The following is a 21,036-nucleotide window of genomic DNA, read 5'->3' as shown; positions in this document are numbered from 1 at the left end:
CACAAACAGATGCAAATAGATGTCTATTTTTTTGGATTAACTGGCGAACGGTTAACCTGTTTCTTTGGAAGCCACAGTATGTCCTGGAAAGGAAGTCATTAACTTCTAAATACCACATAAGTTGAACATTGACCATTCGTTCCAGAATCTTGCACAAAGAGCTGGATCGACAATTATTTGGTTGGTTTTTTTTTTTTTTGGATCCTTTCCTGGTTTAAGAAAGTCAAGTACGACTGCTATGTGCCAGGAATCCAGAAATTACTCTTCTAGTCAGATTCTGTTGTAGAGAGAGCAGACAACCCATAGATCCTCACGAAAGATGTTTAATCAACTCATAATAGATTTTGCCTAGTCCAACAGCACTAGCCTGGGATAGAGAAAGTACTGCTTTCAGTTCCCATTGTGTAAAATGTTGGTTATAGGTTACACAGCCATTTGAGGATGCCTTCAATTGCTGTTTTTCTGAATGGCCAGAAACTCTGGGGTATAAGATGTTTTGGCAGGTAAGCAAAAAAGGCAAGCTGCAGCTATTATCAATCCACTGCAGGATGAAAGCCTCCTCAACAATTCATGTTGAGGAAAAAATGGACCATAATCTGCCACGCTGGTCCAATGCGGGCTGGCATATCGACCATATTTAGCAGTCAGGGGCTTGAATCCAAGTCTACTCAAAGAGTGTGTGTGCTACTGCACTCCTGCTCATGACCACTCAGCTATGGAGGCTAATATTTCGGCAGACACTTTAGCAAACGCCTCTCCAAGAGTGTTTGCAATTTGCACATCCATTATGCTCTAGGATTGATGAGGGGTGTGATGTGTATTTTCCCTTCATTTGTTGGACTTTGTTCCAGAAAATTTTTGCTGTTGCAACCCAGCTGAGGGAAGAGAGGTCACTGTTGATAAAAAGCCTTGAATTAAGGTTGAATTTGAAAGTGTCTGCAATTCTGCCCAGACACCATAGAAGAGAGTATATGATGAGAGCCTTGTCGATCAATTCAGCTCTGGGGAGATTGTGCAAGGTACAAGGGGTAGAATTTTTCTCAGCCTGATGCATGCCTGTTAACAGGAGAGACTGCTCTATAGGGATGGGATACACTTAAGTAGAAAGGATGCAAGAATATTTGCTGATGCTATCGAGGCAGTGTTTGGTGGGTTGGAAAACTGCTATTTTGGGGGGAGGGTATACATGGACTAATAGATTAACAGCAGCCGCTGACAGAGATGAAAGTGATTCTTGCACTGCTTCTATTGCATGAGCAGCAGCCTGGAAAACAAGCTGTAGGGGATTTCAGAGACTGCTGGGAGTCATTGTGGTACAAGTAAACACAAGTGCTGTGTTAGGGTAGCTAAGAATAGGAACAGGTGCATGCATACTTGTGTGTAAACCAATGCTAGGAGTTTGGTAAATAAATTTGATGAATTTGAAGTATTGGTCAAAACATCAAAGGCAGATATTGTTTGGATATCAGAGACATGGTGTCACACAGATATAAGGAATGCAGAAATGTAATTTGGGGAGTACAATGTGTACAGGAAGGACAGATGGGATAGGAAGGCAGCAGGTGTTATACTATTAGTTAAGAAACACATAAAATCTAAGGAAGTACAACCAGTCGACATGGCTGGACGGCGCAGTGTCGAGTCAGTTTGGTGTGACATAAGCATTGGGAGATCAAAATTGAGAGTAGGAGTGTGTTATAAGCCTAATGACTCTGATGAGTATAATAAACAACTAAAAAAGGAAAATAGAATGGGCCAGTAAACCAGAGAGTCTTTAATGGAGGATTTTAATTTCCCAGATATTGACTGGAATTTGTGGATTGGTCACTCACACACTAGCAAGACTTTTGAAGATTTATTGGATGATTGTTTTCTACATCAGCATGTTCGGGAGGCAACTACAGGGAGTAATACTCTTGATCTGATTATCAGTAGTGATTCTTCATGCATTCAGAATCTGCAGATAAAGGAACCACTAGGTGGCACTGACCACAGTGTGCTAAAGTGGGATTTATTCAAAGAGGTAACTACCATCAGGAGTAAAGGGAAGGGTTTTTGATTTTGTGAAGGCGACTATGGAGGTCTGAGACAGTATTTAAATTCTATACGGTGGGACCAATTGATGATACTACCAATACAAAATTCAAAATGGAAGGCATTCAAATAATTAATCTTGGAAGCTACTAGGATTTTCATACCAACTAAGAAGTACTGTTCTAGGTTTAAATGGATGTCAGATGAACTAATGAGACATGTGGTAGAGAAGAAAAATGCATGGGATACATATAAATTAATGGGTGAAATGGAAGCCTATGATAGATATAAGCTGGTCTGTAACCAAGTCACAAAGGTGTTTAGGCAGGCAAAGGCAGATTACGAGAAATCTTTAGCAATGGATGCAAAGAAAAACAGCAAAGAGTTCTTTACTTATGTAAACTCTTGAAGGAAGGGGATGAATCAGATTGGTCCACTGGATATCGATGGTTCAACTGTTGATGATCCTGCTCAGGTAGCTAACAAACTAAATTAGTATTTTGTATCTACATTCACACATGATTTATTCAGGGAGGGGAATGCCGGAGGTGAATTAAACTCTGGCAATGAGCCAGATGATTTTGTAATAACTGAGAGTAAAGTGGAGGAGAAATTGTTGAAGATAAACATAAGGAAGGCACCTGGGGCAGATGGGATCTATCCAGTTATATTAAAGGAGGTAGCAAAGGAAGTAAGCAAACCCTTAGCCATAATTATGAGAGCTTCCTTGGACTGAGGGGAGGTACCCATGGACTAGAGATGTGAAAATGTGACCCCAATTTACAAAGGAGGATCAAAGGGCGACACAAGTAATTACAGACCTGTTAGTTTAATTTCTGTTCTAGGGAAATTAATGGAGGCACTGGTTAAAGAAGCACTGCAGGATCACCTAGACAAGACTTCAGTATAGCTGGGACACGGCATATTTTTGTTAAGGGGTAGTCTAATCTGACCAATTTGATTGGATACTATGATGGGGGCCACAAAGAAACTGGATGCAAGGAATAACTTTGATATCATATATTTGGATCTTAGAAAGGCTTTTGATACTGTTGCACATGGAAGACTGCTGCACAAATTGGAGAAGTGTGGCAATGGAGGCAAATTGCTGCTATGGATAAAGAGATGGTTCAATGGGAGGAGACAGAGAGTGGTAATCAATGGACACTGCACTTTGTGGACTAATGTTATTAGTGGAATCCCTCAGGTTTCAATATTGGGTTCATTGTTGTTTTCTGTATTTATTAATGATATTGATGGTGGTATATCAGGCTTCATGTCCAAGTGTGCAGACGATATGAAGATTGGCAGGGCTGTTAATGACACAAATGACAGTACCCTGCTGCAACAGGATCTAGAAAAGTTGAGCAGATGGCCGAGAGGTGGCAACTGAAGTTTAACATTGACAAATGTTTGTTTGTTTGTTTGTTATTTGGTTTTTAGGAGCATTAGCAACTAAGGCCATATTGCTCCGGGACGGGATATGCGGTGGTCATTCCCTGACCTTTCCGCATCCTCCGTATTTGGTGGTGATGGGCTCAAACCCCGGTCTAATCAAGAAGCGTGTGCCTCGCACTGCTGCTCCTTGCCACCTGGCTACGGAGGTGCCCCAACAAATGTAAAGTACTGCATATTGGAAGCAGTAACCCCGAGTAACATATCAACTCTGTGGTACTACATTGACAGTGGTAGTGAATGAAAAGGACCTGGGGGTAATTGTGCAGGCAGATATGAAGTTTTCTGAGAAGTGCAGACGGTCTGCAAATGTAGCTGATGGTGTCTTGTCAATGATATACAGGAATTTTTCTAGCAGGGATAAGGAGGTGATTATTCCCTTGTATAAGACAATATTCAGGCAACACCTTGAGTACTGTATACAGGTCTGGAGGCCTCATTTTAGGAAGGATGTAGAGCTGCTGGAGCAAGTGCAGAGAAGGGAAATAAGATTAGTGAATGGAACAAAGGGTTGCTAGTAAATAAGGCCTACGTGCTCTGGATTCATTACGAAAAATTTTATTTTGTTTCTCAGAGCAAAACTGGAGTTACAATTAATAACCTTTCGGCTGGGAGGCAGCCTTCTTCAGATTGAATACATGAATGGCAGTTGGAATAGAGATGTGCACTGCCAGGATGGTGCGTGAGGCACGTGGTTAATTGTTTGTTGATGTTTGTGGCTGTGACATATGGTGGTGAAGTGGCCAGCGTTTGTCTATGGATAGAATTACTGTCTCTGTGATGGGATTAACTTGGCAACCACTGTTCCTGTTCAAAGAGACATCCGAGCATTTTATATTTAACGATTCCAACCAGGGTGTGCGTCGATGTCGTGGCGGGTTGTCCAGACATGCTCTGCGATAGCTGAGTGTTCTACATCTGCCAAACGGATCGCCCTTTTATGTTCTGAGAGACGTTTCTTGAGTCGACGTCCAGTCTCTCCAAAGTAGCAGCTGGTGCAGTCACGGCAAGAGATGCGATAGACCAAACCGCTCTGTAGAAGAGTGGGGACGGGTGTTTTTTACGTTGGAGATAAGAGAACGCAGTTTCTTGCCTGGGCATTGGATGCATTTTATCCCATATGATTTTAGGATTCTACCAATCTGTTGTGACAGGTTGGGGTAGTATGGGATAAATGCCCTCGTGGATGACTCGACCCTGTTGGCGTTGCTGTTGGTCGTCACGTTGTCGCGTGCCTGTAGATCACACCTGTCAAGGACGTCGATGGGATAGCCACACCTCGTAAGGTCTACTTTGACTCTGGTGATCTCTTTGCGTCTTTCATCTGCGGATCTGGAGTGTGTCCAGGCGCGAGTTAGCAAGGTTCGGGCAGTGGAGAGGAGGTGGCCCTGCGTGTGTGCTGACCGGAAGTTGGTAAATTGGCCAGCACACATAGGTTTGCGATAAACTGTCGTCTTCAAGCATGTGTCTTCGCGACGGACAAGTGTATCTAGGTATGGTATAGAGTTGTTCGACTCCAGCTCAATCGTAAACTTTATGAAGGGCGATAGTGACCAAAAGGCGATGTGATCTGGCGCATGTGTAAACGCACGTCCCTCTAACTCCTCCATCACGATGTTTGCTGTGACAGAGCTGACAGGGGAACCCATGGCTGTGCCATGTATCACATCGCCTTTTGGTGTCGCTATGTAGACGATGTGTTCGTTGTCATCCCTAGAGACTCAGGTCAACGACTCCTAACCCACCTCAACTCACTATCGCCCTTCATAAAGTTTACGATTGAGCTGGAGTCGAACAACTCTATACCATACCTAGATACACTTGTCCGGCGCGAAGACACATGCTTGAAGACGACAGTTTATCGCAAACCTATGTGTGCTGGCCAATTTACCAACTTCCGGTCAGCACACACGCGGGGCCACCTCCTCTCCACTACCCGAACCTTGCTAACTCGCGCCTGGACACACTCCAGCTCCGCAGATGAAACACGCAAAGAGATCACCAGAGTCAAAGTAGACCTTACGAGGTGTGGCTATCCCATCGACGTCCTTGACAGGTGTGATCTACATGCACGCGACAACGTGACGACCAACAGCAACGCCAACAGGGTCGAGTCATCCACGAGGGCATTTATCCCATACTACCCCAACCTGTCACAACAGATCGGTAGAATCCTAAAATCATATGGGATAAAATGCATCCAACTCCCAGGCAAGAAACTGCGTTCTCTTATCTCCAACGTAAAAAACACCCGTCCCCACTCTTCTACAGAGCGGTTTGGTCTCTCGCATCTCTTGCCGTGACTGCACCAGCTGCTACTTTGGAGAGACTGGACGTCGACTCGAGAAACGTCTCTCAGAACATAAAAGGGCGATCCGTTTGGCAGATGTAGAACACTCAGCTATCGCCGAGCATGTCTGGACAACCCGCCACGACATCGACCCACACCGCGATGTCGTGGTTGTGGACAGGTCCCACCATTACCTAAAGCGCACCTGGTTGGAATCGTTAAATATAAAATGCTCGGATGCCTCTTTGAACAGGAACAGTGGTTGCCAAGTTAACCCCATCACAGAGACAGTAATTCTATCCATAGACAAACGCTGGCCAAGTCACCACCATATGTCACAGCCACAAACATCAACAAACAATTAACCACGCGCCTCACGCACCATCCTGGCAGTGCACATCTCTATTCCAACTGCCATTCATGTATTCAATCTGAAGAAGGCTGCCTCCCAGCCGAAAGCTTATTAATTGTAACTCCAGTTTTTCTCTGAGAAACAAAATAAAATTTTTCGTAAAGGGTTGCTCTTACAAAGAAAGGCTTACGTTTTGCAAATTACAGTGTCTATCGACTATTCACCTGCGAGGTGATCTGATTGAGGTGTATACAGCCTTGAATGGTTTGAGCATGCTCAACGCTGATGGGATTCTTCCTCTTGCTCAGAATAATCGCCTGAGAGGGTATAAATTCAAATTGAGGAAAGACATTTGTAGGATAGATGTGTGGAAGTTTGCCTTTAGCCAGTGTGTGGTTGATTGCTGTAACAAACTTCCATCTGTTGTTGTAGAAGTTAACTTAAACAGATTCAAAGCAGAACTAGACAAACATTTGGAGCGGGTGGATGGGTGAAATTAGAAGATTTGTTTTTTTTTTTTTGGCTGAAGCTATATAAGCTTGCTTTCTTGCATCATGTGCCTTTGCTAATGCTAATGCTGAAAGACTGAAGAGGATCCAAGATTCCTTCTGACTCTGATGTAACACACTTTGGCATGTGCACATTTGAAGGCTATTACGATATGAATGGAATATTCCCCCACTCCTTGTTTTGTGCCTTTCTTACTGCAGTACATTCTGCATTCCACCATGGTTTCGGAAAAGGTGGAAATTGAGTAAATGTCTTCAGAATTTCAGTTGCCACTGCTTGGATAATACTTTCTGTGATGTACTTAACTGTGTCCTTAATTGGCTTCTCGCTGACTGTGGTTATACTAAACAATGCCCAATGTTTGAAGGCATTCCAATGAGCATGATCAATTTTCCAACATGATAACTAGATGGGTGGCATAGTCTCCCTCTGCAAAGGGTACTATCATGGGGAAGTAAGTGATCACTACCGAAAGGTGTACTTCAACCTCCCATGTGAACACAGGAAGAAGGGAAGCAAAGCGGATGGAAAGATCAATGGCAGTAAAAGTACAGGTATGCATGTGGAAAAACGTATTAGAGTTCAAATTTAGAAGGATAAGGTTGTTGTTTTCCAGCATATGCTCAATAGTCTAACTCTTATATTAGCACTACCCCACAGTACTGTCAATTGAAATACCCTAATAATAGAAAAGGGGCACCAACTGCCTAATGAGATTTCAAGGTCTGCCTGGGTGACGTCGCTCCCAGGTGGCAAACTGATTGATCAGATATTTAGAATGAACTCTACTGTGAGGCATATAGCTACAGCCTCCATCGTAATGGTCAGTGATGTAAGTTGAAAAGGAATATGGTTACACAGAAGGATGGTGGCTCCTCTGTGGGCAGGTCCATCCCCAGTTCTGTCCTTCTGAATGAGGACCCTTACAATCACGCATGTACGGGTCCTCATTTGCTTTTAAATATGTCTCCTGTAAGCAGAAGCACATTGGCTCATACACAAAACAGCCTTGATGTCTTCACTATTTCAATGGAAACTACAGAAGTTCCACTGCAGAAATCTTAATATGGACATTACTTGAATTTGCTGGGCTTCTGGGTGGGGGGGGAAAGGTCTTTGCTTTCTCATTATTGGATTTATCCTTTTTGGCCAAGTATGGTTTTTGTCCAGTGTCCATATCTTCGTCTGCAAAAAGTTTCAAGACCATATCTTTATTCGTTTCCTTCACCACCATATCCATTCTTTCATTTATTTGTTGAGGACATCGAGTCAAGTTTTTTAGTATTCTTCATTTTATTTGGTTAGTTAGAGCCGGAACAGTTGGCAGTATCGATATGGGAGTGGCAGCTGATTATTTATTTTGTACTGGCTTTCAAGTGGCATGCAATAAGTAGCATGCAATGGGAGCAAAAGATTCTTTTGGCAGGACTGTCATATCTAGACATATGTTGATTGCTTCCTTGCAGCCTTCTAGACATATGTTGGATTATTGCTACTTATTGGGCATTACCAGTTTTCTCGCCTCCTTATAGGGAATATTCAGTTCTGCCTTGTGTCACTGTATTTGCTTTTCTTGTTTCCACTGCTAGCATACACTTGAGTATGCAGGGTGCTCAACTTCACAATTGACACGTGTGGGTTTGATGGCTGTACATGCATTGCTTTCGTGGCCTTTTTTGCACTACACCGAGCACAGGCAGGTGCTCCATGGCAGGTCATCTGTGAATGCCTATATTTCTGGCATTTGAAAGACCGCAGTGGGTTTGGGATGTATGACCTTACATTACAATTTATGTATCCACATTGAATATTGTGGATACATAAATTGTAATGTAAGGTCAAGAAAACATTGGAGTATTAAATGTAAGGATGATGTTTCTCGTTGGCACTAACTTCTCATCTCTACGGTTCCTAAATTCTTTTAACAGCTATCACTCCCTGCAGCTTTAGTTTGGAGCATCTTTCCTCCTCAGAAACCTCAAGGAGGTCCCACTCCAAGATGACACCTCTTGATTAATTTAGCATTCTGTTGGTTTTGCAGTAATTGGTATCCCTTCTGATTGATGTTGTTCATAGTAGCTGCTCAGTGCCAGTTGTTTTTGGTTTCAATTAAGAGGTGCCAGGAACGAGGCAACCTCTTAACTGATTTTGAGTAACCTTCTAAACACCTCTAAACCCTTCTGTATAAAAAAGGGCAACATTTTCCACATAGGTCTGTCAGTTTTAGAGTCAGGGTGGCATATTTTGAAAATTGGTAAGTGGGACAACTTGAAACGAAATGTGTAGTATAGCATTTTTTCCTTCAAAAAGTAAAAGACAAATATAAAATTACAATTAAAATAAATTTTTTTATAAATCAATCAATCATAGTATTTATTTGTTATATTTGTTCTATTTTTTGCTTTATATTTGTTCTATATTTGTTTATTTGTTATATGATTGTTATTAATATGTATTTGTCCTATATAAACTATACTATTATTTATAACAGTTATTTTAAAAATAGCGAGGAAGACTACTTTTACTTTATATATTTTTCTTTAGATTTCACTAGTTTTAAAATTTCTTCTCCTTCCAAAGATTTAAAAAAGTTTTTAAATTCTGAACAGGACATGTTATAGTTTTCTTTCACCATAAGTTCGGCTTCTAAATTTTCTAATAATAGATGGTTTCTCTCTTTCCACAAAGCAGTTTTCATTAAGCTGAAAACTCTTTCTGATGAAGCATTTGAATGTGGAATGCTTAATAGTGAGCTTACAATTTGAGACAAATTATTTGCCTCCAGAAATTTTGAGAAAAATTTAACCCATTTTTTTTATCAATTTTAACAATTCAAAAAAAGGAAAATTCATTTGAGAATTATTACTAAAATAATGTATGACAGAGATAAATTAATATGTTATACAAGTAATTTAAAACAACAAAGAGAAAAAAGATTTCTCATTTATTTTTCTCTTGTTATTAGAATTAATTTTTAACACATCCATTAGATACCAATAAGAATTAATTAAAAATAAGTAAAAACAATAAATTGACAGTTTTTTTCCTTTCTTATCAGGACGAATGATGGTATTATCGGGAAGCGGGACTTGAAGCTCTAAATCGGGACAATCCCAGTCATATCGGGATGGTTGGCCACCCTGTTTAACGTGTATGATTAAAAATCTTGGAATGGGACCTGACAGAACTTCAGTTTGCAGTCTCTTTGGCTGCATTGGCATAGTTTGCTTCACCGTTTTTATTTTCAAATAGGGACCTTGTTGGAACCCCTGAAGTAATAACTTTATCAGGATTCATAGAGTTTTTAATTTTGGTTCAGTGGCAGGGCTCCATACTCACCACTGAATTAAAACTTGAACCTACTCACAGACCTATTTTAACTAACTGGCTGCAGCCAACTGTATTATATTAGCTAATGGAACAATTAATGAAAACAAGAGAGATTTTACGTTGGAATCACTCCACAAGCATGGAAGTTTATAATTTTTAGTTTCGATAAAAAATGTTTCCTTTCTATCTGGCCAATATTTTCCCATAAGTCAGAAATAGCTACTGTTGTGCTTCTAACTCATTGTGGTTACTCTGCCACACACACAAAAAAAAAAAATTCTTGATTTTATATATATATATATATATATATACATATATATATAAAAAATCAAGAATAATGATTTAGAGAAGCTATATGATATGGGGAGGAAATTAAGTTTGAAATTAGATAAGTCTGAATTACAATAACATAACTTATGGATCACTGCTATAGCAAAACTTACGTACCCTACAGCCATAATGTGTATATGTATATAAAAAATAATTTAAGTATAAAATATTGTAGGTAGAACATGTTAAAGAGCTTTATGTATAGAATTAAAACTAATGAATATACCGTATACTCTGGGAGCGATATATGTTGTGAAAGAAGGGGGGGGGGAAATGAATTGGAAAATAAAACGATAAGAATTGCACAAATTGAAAAAATATTTTGAAAAAACGACCAAGGTGGAAATAACATTTCAGTGTCTTTCATAATTTTTGTGTCATCATCAGAGGTCATCCACCAAAATCATGAAAAGACAGCAATTCTCTTACTTCTGTTTCCAAAAATGCATATTTTTGTTTTAATAGAGTGAATGTATGGCTAATCCATATGCCTCTAATGATATGCCTCTATAGGTGTGTTATGTTTGTAAGCTTGTTGAAAGCAGTAGTTTAACAGGTCTTGATATAGTTGTTTATTGAAAGTGGTTAGATTTATTTTGGTACATGGCCTGAATTTGAATCCTTGTGATAGTATATATCTGAGCAATGGGTCTGTAACTATGTTTAAATTACCAGTGATGATGTGTCCATGGTCTGGATCAATATATTGTTGCATGTTACTATGCTTGCATATGCAGTTGTTGATGTCTGTATTATAGGATATTAAATTGGTTGTCATGGATTTATAGTTACAGGCTAATATTCCAAAAGGTTTCTTATATTTATATCTAACTTTTATATAGCTTTGGCTGGTATTAGGAAGCAGATAATTATGATGATTTATAAGTTTATTAATATTTATGTTGTCCATTATTTGGCTATTGAAGTTTAAGATTATGATTGATTCATTTGCACCTGTTGTAGTGCATAGGTTTTTTAGACTGAATTTACAAATATCGTCTATTATATGAAAGAGATGTTGGACTCGAAGTTGAATGTGTGTATGAACCTGTGTAGTGCTTTCAGTATACTGTGTTTAGTGCTGAAAAGTAAATTATGTATATATTATACATCTATATTATTATTTTTATCCCAGTCTTTAAGGGTGGCATCAAAATTGCCTAGAATAGGCTTATGTTTAATGTTGGTATTTTTAGATTTTTTAGAACGTTTGTGTGGTTTGTTGTGGAATTTAATTATATTGAATTTGTCATATATACAACAGTCTGTTAAGTTGTTGGTAATAATTTTATGGTTGAATTTATTATTTAGACCATATGGGTATAAGTATTGCATTGTTTGATTTTTAGGAGCATTAGCAACTAAGGCCATATTGCTCCGAGAAATGCGGTGGTAATTCCCTGACCTTTCTGCATCCTCTCTATTTGGTGATGACGGGCTCGAACCCCGGTCTAATCAAGAAGCGTGTGCTATGCACTGCTGCTCCTTCCCACCTGGATATGGAGGTGCCTATGGGTATAAGTGAGCTCACCCTAAAAATATATATATACAATGAAGGGTGAATGAAGTGTGGACGCAACCAAGTGTAGACCATAAGTTCAAAAGTAGGGATAGGCTGGTGAACATATAACATGCGGGTTGTGTATAAGCTGTTCTAGGTGGCGTGAGCTCAGCTTTGTCCAGGCTGAGCTCACTTATACCTGAGCTCACAACAGGTGCAAATGACTCAATCATAATCTTAAACTTCAATAGCCAAATAATGGACAACATAAATATTAATAAACTTATAAATCATCATAATTATCTGCTTCCTAATACCAGCCAAAGCTATATAAAAGTTAGATATAAATATAAGAAACCTTTTGGAATATTAGCCTGTAACTATAAATCCATAGCAACCAATTTAATATCCTATAATACAGACATCAACAACTGCATATGCAAGCATAGTAACATGCAACAATATATTGATCCAGACCATGAACACATCATCACTGGTAATTTAAACATAGTTACAGACCCATTGCTCAGATATATACTATCACAAGGATTCAAATTCAGGCCATGTACCAAAATAAATCTAACCACTTTCAATAAACAACTATATCAAGACCTGTTAAACTACTGCTTTCAACAAGCTTACAAACATAACACACCTATAGAGGCATACCATATGTGGATTAGCCATACATTTACTCTATTAAAACAAAAATATGCATTACCTAGTTCAAATATATATAACCAGCACAAATACCATAACTTAGCTAAATTAAAACAAAAACTGCTAGAAATACACAGACTTCATCATCACACCTTTAGATAAAGCAGCAAACAATTACGCATTTATTTGCAAATCTTTTTATGCACATACCTTGATAACTGAACTTAACTCCAGCAATACATACAAGCCTATATCCAGTGCCTGCAATATCATTACAAAAAAACTCATAGCCTTCAATAAAAAACTAAAGCTGAACAATTACAGCTTACCTTATATATACTTCATTCCAAAATTTCACAAAAAACCCATAGGTTTCAGATTCATAACCTCCTGCAAAAATAGTTATGTGCACAAACCTGGAAAAACACTTGAACAACTACTGCAACCACTGTTAAATAACATACATAACAGCAGAATCATAGGCAACAACCTACCAGTATTAAATTTCTTGCAGAATAATAATATTACCAATATACAAACCTTTGACTTCCACAGCCTATTTACAAGTATCAACCAAACCAAACTAAAAACAGTACTCAAAGATATATATGCTAAATATAAAGATTATATAACCTGCAATACCTACTACTGGAACAACCTACTGAACTTGTGTATCTCCAATAATTTTATATACGACGGTAAAACAGTGTATCAACAAACCAATGGGCAGCCCTGCCTCATGCATAATAGCCAACCTATATCTATATTGGTCAGAAATCTCATTTCCACAGGACCTTAACCTCTACAGATATATAGATGACCTCATAGTGATCAACTGCCCTAATTTCATCAAGGATTATGGACACTTATACCCCAATGAACTCATACTGGAAAAAAACAAACAATAATGATACTACAGCCCATTTCCTGGATCTGGATATTAAGTTAAAGAACAGCATAGCCACCATTAACCTGTACAACAAACGTGATGCATTCAACTTTAATATAGTCAACCTCACACAATGGAATTCGAATATTTCCAAAGGAGTACATGCCAACGTTATTCTAGCGCAAAGCATCAGAATAGCAACTATTTGCAGCAATAATGAAACAGCTATTGATAACATCAGGATATTATACAAAAAACTTATAAACAACCATTTTTCTAAAGCATATCTTTGCCATCACATCAGTAAAGCCTTAACATCTTAAGGCACAAAAAACTAAAGGATATTAATATAGTAGTAGTAGTAGTGGCATGTGATGCAAGAAAGCAAATGCATGAGCTTATGCAGCATCAGCCAAAAAAAAAAAAAAAAAAATCACACCATTCCCTCCAAATGCCTGTCCAGTTCCTCCTTAAATTTATTCAACCTATCAACTTCCACAACGACAGATGGAAGTTTGTTCCAGCAATTAACCACCCGCTGGCTAAAGGAAAATTTCCGCACATCTATTCTACATCTGTCTTTTCTTAATTTGAATTTATGCCCCCTTAGATTCGTAATCTGAACAAGTGGAAGGATCCCATCAGAATTCAGCGTGCTCAACCCATTCAAGGCCTTATATACCTCAATCAGATCACCGCGCAAGTGCCTAGTCTCCAGCCACTGCAATTTGCAGAACTTAAGCCTCTCTTGGTAAGAGGATCCCTTCATTCCCCTCACCAATCTTGTTGCCCTTCTCTGTACACGCTCAAGTAAATCTACATCCTTCCTAAAATGAGGCCTCCAGACCTGTACGCAGAACTCAAGCCGTGGCCTGACCATTGCCTTATACAGAGGGATAATCACCTCCTTTTCCCTGCTCGCAAAATTCCTATGTATCATTGACAAAACCCCATGACCTGCCCTGGCAGCCTGTCTGCATTGCTCAAAAAACTTCATATCTGGCTGCACAATTACTCCCAGGTCTTTTTCATTTTCTACCACCTTAAGTGTAGTACCACACAGTTGGTACGTTTCTCTGGGGTTACTTCTACCCATATGCAGTACTTTGCATTTGTCAAGGTTAAAATTCAGTTGCCACTTCTTAGCCCATCTGCCCAAATTATCTAGATCCTGTTGCAGTAGCACACTGCCATTACTGTCATTAACAACCCTGCCAACCTTTGTATCATCTGCAAACTTCGACATTAAGCCTGATATACCTTCATCAATATCATTGATAAATATACAAAACAACAGTGGACCTAACACCGAACCCTGTGGGACTCCACTAATAACATTAGTCCAAGAGGAGCAGCACCCATTGATTACCACCCTCTGTCTTCTCGCACTTAACCATCCTTTTATCCATTGTAGCAACTTACCCTTAATACCATTCTGCTCCAATTTGTACAATAGTCTTCCATGCGCAACAGTGTCAAAAGCTTTCCTGAAATCCAAATATATGATATCAAAATTATTTTTCGCATCCAGTTCCTTTGTAACCACATCATAATATCCTATCAAATTTGTCAGACAAGACTTTCCCTTAACAAACCCATGCTGTGTCTGAATTATTGCTGCAGTCTTGTCAAGATGATCCTGCAATGCATCTTTAACCAGTGACTCCATTATTTTACCCGGAACAGAAGTTAAACTAACTGGTCTGTAATTACTCGTGTCACCCTTCGATCCCCCTTTGTGAATTGGGGATACATTTGCACATCTCCAGTCCGTGGGAACCTCCCTTGAGTCCAAGGATGCTCTCATAATTATGGCTAAGGGTTTGCTTAGTTGCTTTGCCGCCTTTTAATATAACTGGATAGATCCCATCCACCCCAGGTGCTTTTCTTACGTTTAACTTCAACAATTTCTCTTCCACTTTGCTCTCAGTTATTACAAAATCATTAAGTATCTTGCTACAATTTGATAACCTTCTGCCATTTTCAAACCTTAATAATTCCTCATGTGTGAATGTAGATGCAAAATACTCATTCAGTTTGTTTGCTATCTGAGCAGGATCATCAACAGTCGAACCATCGATGTCAAGTGGACCAATCAGATTCATCCCCTTCCTTTTAGAGTTTATATAAGTAAAGAAATCCTTGCTGTTTTTCTTAGCATCTTTTGCCAAGGATTTCTCGTAATCTGCCTTCGCCTGCCGAACCTCCTTTGTGACCTGATTACAGACTAGCTTATATCTGCCATAGGCTTCTGAGTCGCTTGATAATTTATATGCATCCCATGCATTTTTCTTCTCTGTTACGAGTCTCATTAGTTCATTTGACAACCATTTAGGCCTAAACCTTGAACAATATTTCTTAATAGGTATGAACCTTTTAGTAGCTTCCACGATTAATTCCTTGAATGCTTCCCACTTAGAATTTACTGTTGGTAACATCGTCAGTTGATCCCACTGTACAGAATTTAAAAACTGTCGGAGACCACTGTACTCGCCTTTATGGAAGCAAAAACCCTTTCCTTTACCCCTGATGGTAATTAAATCTTTAAGTAAATCCCACGTCAATACACTGTGATCACTGCCACCTAGTGGTTCTTTTATCTGCAAATTCCTAATACATGAATGATCACTACTGATAACCAGATCAAGAGTATTACTTTCTCTGGTTGCCTCTCAAACATGCTGCTGCAGAAAACAATCATCCAATAAATCCACAAAAGTCTGACTAGTGTGTGAGTGCCCAACCCACAAGTTCCAGTCAATATCTGGGAAGTTAAAATCCCCCATTATAAGACATTCCGATTTACTAGCCCACTCTATTTCTCTGTACAATTGTTCATTGTACTCATTCGAGTCATTAGGCCTATAACACACTCCTACTCTTATTTTTGCTTTCGCAGTGCTTATGTCACACCAAACTGACTCAACAGTGCACTGTTCATCTATATCAACTGGATGCACTTCTTTTGATTTTATGTTTTTCTTTATTAGCAGCATAACACCTCCTCCCTTCCTATCCTGTCTATCCTTTCTGTACACACTGTACTCCCCAAATTCCAGTTTGGCATTCCTTATATCTGTGTGACACCACGTCTCTGATATCCCAACAATATCCGCCTTTGATGTCTTGACCCAACACTTCAAATTCATCAAATTTATTTACTATACTTCTAGCATTGGTATACATGCAAGTATACATGCACCTATTCTTATTCTTAATTACTCTAACACATCCCATATACCCACCTGTTTCACGATGACTGCCATCCGTCCCTGAAACCCCCAACACCCCTCGCTCCAGGTCGCTACTTATTCTAATAGAAGTTGTGCAAGAATCACCTTCACCTCTGCCTACGGTTACTGTTAAACTATTAGTCCTTGTATCCCCCCAAGCTATCAGTTTTCCGACCCACCTAACACTGCCTCGATAGCATCAGCAAATATTCTTGCACCCTTTCTATTTAAGTGTATCCCATCCCTGTAGAAGCAGTCTCTCCTGTTAACAAGTACAGTCCAGGCTGAAAAAAATTCTATCCCTTGAGCCTTGCACAATCTTTCCAGGGCCGAATTGATCGACAAGGCTCTCATCATATACTCCCTCCTATCGTGTCTGGGCAGAATTGCAGACACTTTCAAATTCAACCCTAATTCACGGCTTTTTTTCATTAGTGACCTGTACTTGTTAAGTAATTCTGCCGGTCTCCTACTCTTAATATCATTAGTGCCAACGTGTACAACTATATCACCTTTTGTGCCCTTAAAAGATGATATCTGCTCTATAACGTCATCAACCTTTGCCCCTGGCAGACATACCCTGGTCCTGTTCCACCTATCCTTTTTACAAAGGATGTTCCCCGTTTCCCTGACAATTGAGTCACCAACAACGACTAGTTCCTTTGGGACCAGCGCAATCTGCCTTGGGGGTTGCCGCTGTGTTGCGTCATGTCCAAGTGCAAGCTCTGGCGTTGATGTGGGCAGCTGAGAGCCTGATGGGCCCCTCAATTTAGATCTTTCGAGGGCATCCACCCTGTCCTTCAAACTCTCATATAGGCCCATAACAACGCTGAGTTGTCGCCTGATTTCCTTACACTCCTTACATCGCGCACACACAAAGACATCCCCCATGGCAATATCATGTTCCGTTCCAGATAGTTCGGCACACATTTCACAAGTTGCACATTTTTTAAGGCTGTGATGCATTGGAGAATCGTCCCCCTCAGTTCTCCCCCGAGTCACAGCACTCCTGCCACTTTGTGCCCGTTGCTTTGCTGCTCTAGTTTGGGGCATGATATTTTAAATTAATAAGATCAATAAATTAAATTAAATTAAATTAAATGTCAATACTACGCTATCTAATAGAAACAGTGAAGCGTATTACTGTTTCTATAATTATACGTTAGAGCTACCTAGCTACCTCAATTAAAAATTTGAATTCCCTATCACTATATACAAAAAACAATGCCTGCAAGATTCGAACGGACTAACGGTTTTATAAAGTATTACGTATACCTACAAAAACTTTATATAAATTAAAATAACCAGCGTAATTAGAACTATAAGACTACGTATTAAGTACAATATAAAATAACAATTATGTAAATAAAAAGCAAACACTTATCGTTTTTTTCGGAGCCTGTAACTCGCAGCTGTATTTTCTAAAGAGAGTCAGCGCCCTCCTGACTCTCTTTAGATTCAGGAGGGCATTCAATCGGTAATGCTAATTATATTAGCATTATTGGTAAATAATTATTCCCATACACATCAAGTATGTATATAGTGTAAATACAATACACTAGACCTCTTGTGTTGTCTTACAGTCTGGAAAACTCGTACCCACCAATTGGCCTATCACAGTGTATTAATCTTGTAATTATATTCAAGCTTAACTTTATTTCATTATACCACTCATTTACACAACTGACCTTAAATACATGATGCACTCACTCCCAGACATTCGTTCAGGGTCCTAACTATAGGAACAGGTTTGCAACCCCGAGCTACCTGAGCCCAACTACTTATCTTTACCATAATCATCTTTCTACTTTACTATCCTCTACTTCATATGTCCTGTGAGCCATTAGTATACCGAACGCAACAGCGGGCTCTATTTTCTAACTTTACCCAATCTATTTTTCGCCTTAACAAAGTTTAGCTGCCTTCTACGGCTACTTTGTCAGCTATTATATTTCTTAACTATACTAGGCAGTTTGGACATCATGCATTTAACCTAGCGCATCATCACCACCCATTTCATTTCAATCAAAAACATGCACGATAATTTTTAACACTAGGAGCCGCTAGTGTACCCACACATAAATATACAGGTAACCCGCTAACTCAGTCTTTTGGTCAGTTCTGCTAGTAACGGTAAGTCCCTGTCTTACGGTATATACTGATTTTCCTTACTTTCGGCTTTACATTTTTCATTTTCATAGCGTTTCACTTACTTCTGTAAGGGCATCCATGATTGGTATGCAACACTTTTATTAGCACATTAACGTAAATTCAAATTTAGTAAAATTATATTCAAAATTTGTAAAATTTAAATTGTAAAATACCACGTGGCTTTTCACAAGTGAACCTATGCAAACAGAACATGTCGGAAACAGAAGTAAGAGCATTACTGTCTTTTTCATGATTTTGGTGGATGACCTCTGATGATGACACAAAAATTATGAAAGACACTGCAATGTTATTTCCACCTTGGTCGTTTTTTCAAAATATTTTTTCAATTTGTGCAATTCTTATCGTTTTATTTTCTGATTCATTCCCCCCCCCCTTCTTTCACAACATATATCGCTCCCAGGGTATACGGTATATTCATTAGTTTTAATTCTATACATAAAGCTCTTTAACATGTTCTACCTACAATATTTTATACTTAAATTATTTTGTATATACATACATATATATATAAATATATATACACACACATATATCCGATAATTCAAAGATAATTCAAAATAAAACGAAATTAAAACATAAGCCAGTAGTATGGCAAAAATGTAGAGCGAAATATTAATATAAAAATAACGTAAAATAAAATGAACAAACAGGAAAGGGAAAGTAAAGGTAATAAGACATAAACAGTAGCCGATTGTACCCTATATAATTTAGCACTTTAAATCCAATTAATATATCACTTTAAATCCAATTAATTAATATTAATATATTTAAATAAATCAGGGTAGTAGTGGGTTGATGTGGAGGATGTGCATTTTGCTGCCTCTAATGATAGCTTAATATTTTCTTATTTTATCTTACATTAAACTTTAAGCCATTATTTAAATATAAATCAGGGTAGTAGTGGGTTGATATGCTAAATAAGCAGCGCCTGTGCCGCCATCTGTTCCATTTTTTTCTTTATATAAGCTGGTTAAGCTTACATTATGTCAGTGGTGTGGCTCTGATCTAGAGTGCTGTCTGTTCTATGAATTATTTCTCGCTGCATAAGGACCACCGCCATGCAAATCCTCTGCATTGGTGGATCGATCGGAGGAGGAGGAATGGGTGGTTAGGTTCTTCGATCTTTTCGCCTTTGCGACGATTTGTATGATGATTGATGCAGCGATTCCATGACCATTATTGGCCTCGTGGTCCTCTGTCGATATGGGGCATAATGGTTAGTCTATTATTTTGATATTTTGTTTTGCTTTTAGTAGTTCTTTTAACCCCTTTTTTGGTGATATTTCACGTTTTTCAGAACTGGTACCTTCAAGGGGGGGGGTACCGCTAAATCATATTATAATTGGCATTATTTTAAATTTGACATCGGTTCTATTAATTGGATTTAAAGTGCTAAATTATATAGGATACAATCGGCTACTGTTTATGTCTTATTACCTTTACTTTCCCTTTCCTGTTTGTTCATTTTATTTTACGTTATTTTTATGTTAATATTTCGCTCTACATTTTTGCCATACTACTGGCTTATGTTTTAATTTCGTTTTATTTTGAATTATTGGATATATCAGGGCTTCATGTGGAGGATGTGCATTTTGCTGCCTCTAATGATAGCTTAATATTTATTTATTTTCTTATTTTATCTTACGTTAAACTTTAAGCCATTATTTAAATATACACACACACACATATATATATATATATATATATGCAAGTCCAATTAGCATACACATGTGACCACAAATGACATATAATATAAATTAAACTACATGTAATTGTCATAATACCATTACTATTTTCATAGTAGAATAATTCAGTTAGGTATGTACTTACTGATTCAGGAATAAATGTGAGAGGTGCAGGATCTATGCAACTGCAAACACTGCCATATCCTTCTATATGATTACAAAATGCTCGCCGGCGCTTATTTTCTTCAGTATCTGGCCAGTCGCATTCACTTTCTATTAAGAGAAACATTTCACCAATTATCATAACAAAAATGGTGCAATAAGGATAGCAGTTTTTTTGCAACCTCTTAGATGACCCCAAATATAATTCCCTGCTGTATTAGTTAATGTGACTGTACTTAAGTTTTCTGGGAACTTAAAGCCTGGCATAACTGACAATGTTCTGGAAATACTTCATAAATACTGGATAAAATAAGTCAGAGATATACACTGTCCAGTCAAAACATTATGACCAATTTCCCATGTTTTTGCAATCAGCCATTCCACTCCACCCGGTGGCCATTCCACCCCACATGCTGTGATGAGAACCAATAAA

At 38.6% G+C, this 21,036-nt stretch overlaps 1 protein-coding gene across 7 annotated transcripts in view; it reads right to left on the bottom strand.

Moving 5' to 3' along the window:
• Positions 1-21,036, bottom strand: part of LOC150087109 (protein O-linked-mannose beta-1,2-N-acetylglucosaminyltransferase 1-like) — a 637,681-nt gene that overhangs the window by 214,070 nt on the left and 402,575 nt on the right. For all 7 annotated transcript variants that reach the window (XM_090372960.1, XM_090372959.1, XM_090372965.1 and 4 more), the window contains one exon: positions 20,587-20,714. In XM_090372960.1, the coding sequence (XP_090229086.1) occupies positions 20,587-20,714 (128 nt within the window). The remainder of the gene's footprint in view (positions 1-20,586; positions 20,715-21,036) is intronic.

This window comes from Mastigoproctus giganteus, chromosome 4, assembly GCF_048544385.1.
Source record: "Mastigoproctus giganteus isolate SK-2022 chromosome 4, ASM4854438v1, whole genome shotgun sequence".
NCBI classification, from domain to species: Eukaryota; Metazoa; Arthropoda; class Arachnida; order Uropygi; family Thelyphonidae; genus Mastigoproctus; species Mastigoproctus giganteus.
The sequence above is the reverse complement of the archived record's forward strand: the minus strand, read 5'-3'. Positions and strand labels throughout refer to the sequence as shown.